General features: G+C 34.4%; 1 protein-coding gene across 2 annotated transcripts; it reads right to left on the reverse strand.

Moving 5' to 3' along the window:
• Nucleotides 1-5,106, reverse strand: LOC136232889 (protein GRAVITROPIC IN THE LIGHT 1). Of its 2 annotated transcripts, none has more exons than XM_066022352.1 (4): nucleotides 5,051-5,106; nucleotides 1,836-1,985; nucleotides 1,021-1,742; nucleotides 1-892 (listed from the first exon to the last, which is right to left on the reverse strand). In XM_066022352.1, the coding sequence occupies exons 1-4, from the start codon at nucleotides 5,095-5,097 to the stop codon at nucleotides 108-110; spliced, it is 1,704 nt and encodes a 567-aa protein (XP_065878424.1). In that variant the 5' UTR covers nucleotides 5,098-5,106; the 3' UTR covers nucleotides 1-107. The 2 variants fall into 2 exon arrangements, with proteins under 2 accessions (XP_065878424.1, XP_065878423.1); XM_066022351.1 differs by having other exon boundaries at nucleotides 988-1,742.
• Between the last annotated feature and the right edge of the window lie 4,906 nt (nucleotides 5,107-10,012).

Below are 10,012 nucleotides of genomic sequence, written 5' to 3' on the forward strand. Positions count from 1 at the left end.
AACTAGTGAATAGTGACATTTGGATGCTTAAAACTTTTCTTGAGACAAGAAAGTACTTCCTAAACAACATAAATTACATTCATTAACCGAAGCTAAACTTGAACAATTCAAGTTCTAGGCACTAGGTACACTCTAGCTTTGATAAGGTTTCCATTTCCAAGCTTGAACCCAGGGCTAACGGGGAACCCTACAATCTGACCAGCCGGAATGCGACCACCAGAAAATTTCACTATACTCTCCATGTATTGTGGATGATACTCCGCTCCCCTGCTTGCCTCGAACTGACTCGGTGCTGGCTCGAGCGAGAATGCAAGCAAGTGAAGCAACCATATAGCTTTAGCCAGCCTCAAGAACTCGCCATAAAACTGACTCCGTGGATGGCTGCCAGCCAACACTTGCTGGCGTTGCTCCAAGTTGCCGAACAAAGACTCCTCCATTTTCGGATGAACAATCCCAACATATTTCTTGAAGCAAAATTTCCCAAAGTGACAACTAGGCAGGATTCCAAGAAGCTCAACTGGGTCCATGGACTTCATGTCTTTGTACTGAGCAAAACAGTCGTGGCGGAATTGGTCAGGGTTCAAAAGGGATGAGAGGCTGCCATCCATGTAAAAGGTCTCGTGATCGAAACCGTGGAATAGTTTACGCAGAATATATGACTCTAGAGCATACTTGGCATGTTGGTTCACAATGGTGGAAGCAATAGCAGTAATGTTGGTGGTGGTGATACTTTCAGTGGTTGCTGCCGCCGCTTCAATTGAGCGGACTGCAGCTCCAATGTCCCAATGGGCGGAGCGCATGAAGGACAGCAGAAGCATTGTGAAGGATTTGGAGGTCTCCTTCACCTGGTTCATTGTTGCTTCAAAAAGGTCTGGTGCTGGAGATACTGAAACTGTAACAAAACAAAACAATTTCAAATGTTTGAAATTAGATGAATTCCCAATGAATTTACATACTATATGACATTGTATATTTTCTAAAAGATACCTTTCTGATCATTGGATAGATCAAAGGAAATACCTTGAGCGGCTTGACTACAGCTGACTTTCCTCTTTGACTGAGACCTTCCTTTCTTTCCATTTCCGTTGCTCAGACTTGAACTGAGACTCTTGATCTTCTCCTTTAGATTTTCCACTTCCACTTCCCTCGCCTTCACTTCTCTCTTCAGTTCATCTACCGCTGCCTCATACGGCGCCACCACCTCCCTTAACATCGCCACTCCACCGCCACCAACAACTCTCTTTTTCCCTCCATACCCTCCGAGACTAATACATCTCCTATATCTCTCTCTCAAAACCCCTAACCTCCTCAGTTCCCCTACCACCGCTACATCAGCCGTCCTCATCCTATCTGGATCCCACGGGCAATGCGCTTCTTGTAAATTTACATACGCTCTCTTCATTTGAGAAACTGAATCGAACACATCGTTCATTAATATCTCCATCTCCATCACTCTCTCCATTGCCACCATTCCGCCTTTGATTTTCTTCTCCTGATCCCAACCTTTCTTATGTCCCATGCTCATTTCCTCCACCTCATACTCCTCGTCTTCCTCCAGCTCCTGCTCATCAGTCTCGTACTCGTACACTCCACTTTCGTCCTCGTCTACATTCCTGGAATCCTGCCTGCCGGCGGCGAGCGGGTGGAGCAAGCATGAAGCCGCTACTCGTTGGATTAGGTCTGAAAAACTCGATACCTTATTCGTCATTTCCCCTTTCTTCTTAGCCTTTACCACGCCTTCTCTGTCAAGTTGTAACAAATAGTTAGCGCCACGCGCCGCCGTATAGGATGAGGAAATAATGCATCGGCTTGAATAATTGAAGAAACTGAGCTACCTGGGAATGTGATCAGATCGGAGAGTGAATCTTGATGGCCTCACAATTACCGGATCGTTGGCTATAGGAAAGGAGTAGAACAAGCCAAGGTCGTTTCCTTCTGTCTTAGATTCAGTTCTGAGGTCCTCCTCCTGCTTCTTCTTCTTCTTCCTGAAAAATCAGTGTTTAGTGGTTCAAGGGTGATATTGCGTTCTCCGGCGAACCGGTTTTAGCTGTCGGGGGGAGGGGGAAGAGAGTGAGAGCAGAGGAATTTCTAATTGGATTCATTCTGGTGAGTGCCTTTACATCCTAATGCCATATTGATCGTACACGTGTAGGATATGAAGTTTTATTCATTTTACGAAAATGCCATCATCCAATTATAATTCGTTTGGGATAATAATATAACATTAAATGTCCTCTCTGTAGTCTCTCTCGCTAATGCATGGTCACGTGGAGACGGGGTATATGGTCAATGTCAACACTTTATCGCATCAACAAGAAAATAAAATACTAGCTTTCTCGTCTTGGTACCGAAATTTATTAAGAAATGAATGTTCATTAAAGTTTTTTTATTTTCAAAAGGAAAGATTATAATTTTAGGATTTGGATGGATTAAGTTTATGAGAATTATTTTCAATAAATTTTTTTATTAATTTTGAAATTTACTTTTTTTTTTGAAATTAATTTTGAAATTTACTTATTCAATAAATAAATTATTAAATTCTAGATACCTATTTTTTTTTGAGAGAAAATTCTAGATAACTGTTAATATTGAGATTACCACATGTCCTTCCAAATTAAAGTTTAAATTAAGGGAATTTTAATCCAAAATTTGACTATCAACTGAACATCAATTGGTCTAATGTTACTATTTCAACTAGTAAAATTAACAATTATAAATTCAATCCTCATAAAAATAATAATTCTCCATCCTCCACTATATAATCTGAAAAAAGGAAAAGAAATTGAACTAATTAACATCTTATGAAATTTTGGTAAAGAAAACAATCACATTCTCAAATTCTGAAGTTATTCTCCATTTTTTTTTAATAGTTTATCCGATTTTTTAGTTTAAGGTTCGTCAAACACTTTTTGGGTGGATCTTTTCTTAATTAAATTTTTCTACATATATTATGCTTTACCATATCATTATTTGTCATTTTACACAAATAGTTATTAACAATCAACTAAATATTACCAAACAAGTTTACACAATCAGCTGACCAAAAAGATAATCAACTAAAAGCTAATTGCCAAATAATACAAATACATATTTGCCAAAAAAAAAAGCCATTAATTAGTTTATTATTTAAATAAAATTTAACTTTTCAACATAAAAGTTACTCAATCATCCTTTTTTTTTTATTCGTGATAAGTAAAATTCAAGTTGGTATTAGTCTCGGTAAAGTCCATCTTATTGTGATAGGAATGAACAAGAACAAATAAGTTTTAACTAATGTAGTAAAGATACCAATTGTTGGTCTAACGACTCCGTTTATGTTATTTATTTCAAAAAACTCATGAACGAATATATACGGAAACAATATGTTACTGCTGAAATATGAATGAATTGAATTCTTAGATCAAAACACTATGTATGAAAGAATTATTGAACATCGAATTTATATATCTTTTGAACTTTCAATGTATTTTACTCTTCTTTTATCAAGTTTATCCTTATCTTCAGGGGCGGAGACAACCCAAGCTTTTAGGGGCTAGAGACCCCGCTCTCCGGCACCACCTTGAATAGGGGTACTGCTGCCCTGGGCAGCACCCCAAGAAAAAAATATTTATACTTTTATAAATGTAAACGTGAAAAGCAAAACAAAAAATAATTTAGTAGAATGGGTTAACAGAGGAATTGGAAACCTATCCTATGTCAAGAGGTCCTTGGTCCTTGTTTTGAACTCAACTACCTTATTTTTTTCCCTTCAAAAAAGTCATTATCCAAACTTGCACTTTCTTATTTTTACTCCAATTTTATTTTTCCCTCATTCAATTAAAAAGTCATTATCCAATTTAAAATTTTTCCCTCCTAATCAAAAAGTCAAAATTTTCCTCTAACCCAAAGTGTTAATGTTATTATCTAAGTTTTGGGGTTTTGATTTGAGATTTTAATTTAGGAAATTAACGTTGAACTTATAAAAAATTAAATGTCTATGCTTTTAACGTTGGACACTTTTAATTTTATAGTCAATATATCAAAACAAATAAATTTTATCATACAAGAGATTAATTTTTTTTTGTCCAACCTTGACGGACTAAAGGTAATTTAGTTTAAACATTTAATTTTATCCTAAATTTCATCTAATTAATTGCTCATTAAATCTAGTGAAAACAACAAAAATAATAAATATAAAGAAACATAAGAGACATAAGTAATTTTTACTTTGTTAAAAATAAAGTAAGCATAACTTATGTTTAAAGGATGAACTTAATAATCTTTTGTGGAAAAACCACAAGTTGTTGTTGTAAAACCTTATTTTTAAGGTAAAACGTATAAAACCAATATGTTAAAATAAAACCAAAAATTGGAATGATAAGATATTTTTGCTAATTGTAAAAACCACAAGTTGTTGTTGTAAAACCTTATTTTTAAGGTAAAACGTATAAAACCAATATGTTAAAATAAAACCAAAAATTGGAATGATAAGATATTTTTGCTAATTGTAATTAAATCATGTAAATATATTTTCCACCATGTTATATATATTGTCGGCTCAGAAGTGTCCCAGACCATGATACTATCATTATTTCTTCAAAACTTTTCATCTGTCAGACCTAGTTAAATAATATTCTACTAATATCTGTTCTTCAGAATTAAATAAAACATTACTTGATCATTTTCAAACTCTGCCAAATTCAAACCAAAAATCTTTTGAGCTAGGTTTTGCAATAACGACTTCAGGTATTTCACATTTATTAGTTGCTATTTTAGTGCTAGTTACTATATAAAGAACACAAAAATTTATTGTAAGCATCCGGTCATTATCAGAGAGATTAATATAAAATATATGATTGAATTTCAGATTGAATTTTTAGTTCAATGGGTTCCATGACATGGTATCAGAACCTCTTGGATCAATCGGTGAGGGATTCGAATCCTAATAATCTCATCAATTGTCCTTACAAGGACGGGGTAATTGTAATAAAAACCGGTAAAAGAAATGCATGAGATTGTAATGTTAAATAGATGAAAGAAAGCATGAGTATATAAAAAAGAATGAAGATACCTTGCATTGTTGGGATGCATGGAACAAAGCAGCATACTGGAGAACATAATGAATGATATTGTAATGTAATAATAGTAATGAAGGGTATATATAATGGAGTGAGTGATAGTTACTCACAAACAAAGACAAATGAAAGTGGTTCGATTTCCTAACTTATCTTTTCAAACATGCATGCATTATGCATAGCTGCTATAGACATGCACCGTCACTCTAGTATTTCATTATATTTTTCATTTTCAATTCCTTTCCTACTTTTTGCAAACGCTGTTTAGAGAGAGTGGGATGAAGAAATATTGGTTAGAAAAGAAAGATCAATTTATCTTTTCGTTTCTTTTTACCATAACTTACCACGTACCAATGTCAAACAATTTTAATTGTTTGTTTCTAACAGAATAAATTTCAAACTACTTATTTAAAAAATGACCGATATTGAGGTTTATTGTTTCCATGTCCGTATCACCACTCTTATCTTCATAAGGAAAGACCCCTCCCTCCCAAAATGGTCTGAACTTTCCTCTTGGATCCTCGATGAATTTTTTTGAAGGACCAACTACTTTGAAACGATATTCCTAAGGTTTTTCCGATCTGACTCCATAGTTGCTAATGCATCAACTACTTGATTATGTGCGATGTGTGGAAAGAATATTCTTGAAATTTACAAATGAATCAAGATAAAAGCAATTTATAGTGGGTGTTACAAGGGTTTCACTATTGTAACACTCAACAACTACAGTGCAAGTGTTTTTGTTGTTACAGATTAGGTGAATTACAATATTTGCTAACAAAGATTGAAAAAGAATACTGTCAAAATGGAACAGGAATTGCACTACACGGAAGGTTGTAAAGGGCACATGTACCCTCTGCAGCGCATCAACACCTTCCCCTGCTAGAAGACTGTATTATGTCCGTCACTAAATGAATATTGTATAGATGAATATGTTTTGGAATATAGTGTATTGGCCTTTTGTGTTATTTATTTTTAATAAAAAAATGTTTTCTTTTATTTTGAAATTTTAAAAGAAAGAATTTTTTTTTTGTGTGTCAAACAGTAAAGTTTTTTAAACAGTTTTATAATATATAAAAAACAGTAACAAACAGTAAAGTTTTCTTTTTTTTAAAATTACTCTTTCAAACGGTAATGTTTTAAAATTTACTATAAAATCATTATGATTTCACAATTTTCATGACAACCATCTCTCTAATTATTCATCATTTTTTTTTGTTTCAATGCATAAAAATCAAGACCATTTTACCCAATAAATTTTTCAGGTTCTAAATACTCAGTGTCCCGAAATGCAAAATTCTAAATTACCGGTACAAAATTCCCAATTTCGCACCCCAATTACACCAATTCCCCAAAGATCTCCGTTGAGGCCAACTTACGGTAAACGTTGTTGTCGTGTGACCAAGAGGTCACGAGTTCGAGTCTTAGAAGCGGCCTCTTACCAAATAAATTGGCAGGGGAAGGCTTGCCCCCAGTACACCCTTGTGGTGGGACCCCTCCCCGAACCCTCGCTCAGCGGGGACGCGTAGTGCGACCGGGCCACCCTTTTATACAACAATATATACCAAACCACCAAAATGTATTCAACCCCGAATATCGTACCCTTTTATGAATACACTCGAAAATAATCAACTGATGCCGTAGTACTACCCCAGTGGCCCTTAGAGCATCTCCAATGGAGTATAATGAACCACCCATTATACTCCTTTAATAAACTCTCTCCCATTGGAGTGAGTTTAATATATTAAGCTTTTATCAACCACTCAATGTTTATTGAGTTTTTGATTATATATATATATATATATATATATTAAATAATATGATTGGTTTAATTAATCGGTGGATTCATTATGATTGGTTTAATTAATTGGTGGATCCTTTGTGATTGGTGGATCCATTATGATTTAGTGGTTATAGAGTTTAACCATTGGAGTTAGATAGTTTAATAAAATGATGTTTATTAAATTGATGATGTGGCAAGTATATTGAGTGGTTGTGAGTATAAACCATTGGAGATGCTCTTATTCCGGTTCAATCCCAATTGTTGTAGAATCTCCACATACGGGATCAGTTGATGGGTGCATCAAAGTTAAAAAAACTCAGACAGAATCTGTTGGAGGGTCACGTTAAGCCCAAAATATACCTAAAATATCATTAATATTCACACCAGTTTTGTCATGAAATCGTGCTATTTATATCTATTTAGAGTACTTTTACGTCCGAATATGTTTCTTTGATGCAAGGTACCTAAATATTTGGTAAAATCCAAATAGGAGTGAAAACGGATCAAAAACGAAGGAAAAACCCTAAGTTACGAGCCGAAAGTACGAGAAAATCAGCACACGGATACGAGGAGACGGGAACGGAGCAAGATCGGGAGGAGCATCCCGTGTCACGGCCGAGATTCCCATATCTCGGTCGCGACACGCTACTTTCAGACGTCGGAGACAAGTTCATTCTGAGGAAATTTTTACTCCCCAGGTCGCGACTGAGATTCCAGAATCTCGGTACGACCAGCAGCAATCTAGCACTGATTTCACATGTCGAAATTCCAAGAAGCGCGTTTGTTCGGGTGGATAGAAACGACTCTTCGCAGCGGACATGACCCTTCAAACACGACTTTTCAACATCTATAAATAGAGATGATAACAACCCAAATTATTCTTGAATAAGGAATAAGGGAAAATTAATAGAAATAATGGCAAACCATTATTCCTTCTAAAAGAGATATTTATGCATGATTAATATGGAATTAATGACAATTATTGCAGGATTAATGCAGGGGTGAATATGCAAATAATGGAGAAAATGAAGGAGTTTCTAGCATTATGCCATACCACGTGGACCATGGCGAGATACACCATAACGAGATACGCCCGATGAGAACGAGTAGTGGAGACCCGCCATAGCTCTCAAGGAGAGCGTACATACGCCTTGACGGATCTAAGAATACCAAAAGGCGCCTTTATTATCATCCATGAATGGAAATAAATACAATCAAATGGCCTTTAATAGCCATTAAAGGGGAATAAATGCTTGACTGTTCGAATACCTCAACTCTGAGGGTTTCAATGTTAAATGCTGGAATTAATGGAGAATTGATAGCAATCAAAGATGAGTAATGGCACGACTCTTCACCTGCTTCCACATTAATGCTGAAGGTTACAGAAACCTATATAAATACCCCACCTTCCTAGGATCAAAGGTACACTTACTGATTCTCTACTTTTGTGCTTACAGTTTATTCTCAGAAATATTACTGACTTTGGCATCGGAGTGTCTCCGGTCGATCCCAACGGCGCCTCATAGGGAAGTGCTCCGATCAAGGATTTTTCCCAAGTTATCAATTGGTGCGATGAAGGTGGATCTCTAGCAAACAGAAGATCACAAAATCTTGATTGTATAGAGTTTCACAAAGAACAAAACAATGGAGTCAACAAAACAGAAATCTCAATCTCAAACCTTGGCTCAATCAGTACAAACAAATCAATCCAAAGATAGGGTTCTCTATAGATTGGTGAGAAAGAGTTTTCTACATTAAATCTGGAATTTTATGATAAACAAGATAAGTTTTCTCCCATTTCTTGCTCCATTTTTAATTAAAGAAATTTGAGATTTCTCACCCTTATGAAGTGCTATGAATATTGTTACATGTTATTATGATAAATCTAACGGTGAAAGATGAAGTCATAGACACAAATCTTTCATTAAATCTTGCATGCTTACTATGCCCTCATATCTTTATGCATGACAAGTGTAATATGATATTATCATTGAATTAGTACAAAATGCATGTATAAGACCCGTACTCTTGGGATTTACAAAAAAAAAATCTATCCATTCAAGGTGATTTTGTCATTTAATATTAAAATGTCATAAAAAAGGCTCGTGTAATTACAGATCATTTAGGTCTGATCAGTCTCTTAGATGAACATGCATATAATTATTAGAAGAAATTACAAAAAATCATATTTGGTTTTTCTTGTACAATTCACCATCTATATATGGCTTTTCTCCTACATAGTACTTTTAATATCAGAAATTCATATTTTTTTAATATTGTTTTGTCAAACAGTTATTTCATCCCCTTTTTTTACAAGGATGTGTTTATTCATATAAAAACTGTTTATCTGACATTGTTAGAATTTATGTTACCAACATAAGAGACTTGAAAATATTGAGTCTATTTGTGATTATCCTGTAATTGTCCTTAACTATTAAGGCCATTATGGGCTGATGAATTACCAAATTGGATAAACAAAATTTTCATGTCCTGAGCTAACTACAAAAGAGTACAAATGTCAGTTTCAAATGAGAACATTATTTTATGCAAAGTTCTTAGGCTATACATGAGTGTTCCTTAGAGATTGTTTGGATGAAGGTATGTGAGGATGAATTTTGAGTAATTTTCCATACACCCCAAATTGGAGGAGAATCATGGTACATGTCTTTTTCTTCCAAAATTACCCTTTCTCTTTTATTTTATTTATACAAATGAAATTCTATAAGAGTAATTTTATATATAACTATACATTATTAAACCATCACTTACCTTACTTTAATTATATTTCATCCAAACGAGGCCTTAATGATCTCTGAATGTCGTTAATGCATGGACGCACAATATTGATTGCAAGTAAATAGCAACTATGTAAGATATCTTACCCAATATAGAATGTCATAACTTTTATGATGTTTAAAATAAATATGCTATCTTGGATATTAATGCGCATTGAAATACAAAAGGACATTGTTCTTAAACCATTCTCATTATGGTTATTAATTAAGAATTCATTATGATATTTATGTGTAGTAGTAATCTTTATGGTTATGACCGTTATATGTGGTATTATTAATTAACACAAGCATGAATAAAATTCTATTATGAATTTGTTTGACATATAATATTTACTCGTTTTTATCCTTTGACTAAGTTCATTCTAGAGTCAGGGACCAAC

Source organism: Euphorbia lathyris, chromosome 6, assembly GCF_963576675.1.
Source record: "Euphorbia lathyris chromosome 6, ddEupLath1.1, whole genome shotgun sequence".
In the NCBI taxonomy this organism is placed as follows: Eukaryota; Viridiplantae; Streptophyta; class Magnoliopsida; order Malpighiales; family Euphorbiaceae; genus Euphorbia; species Euphorbia lathyris.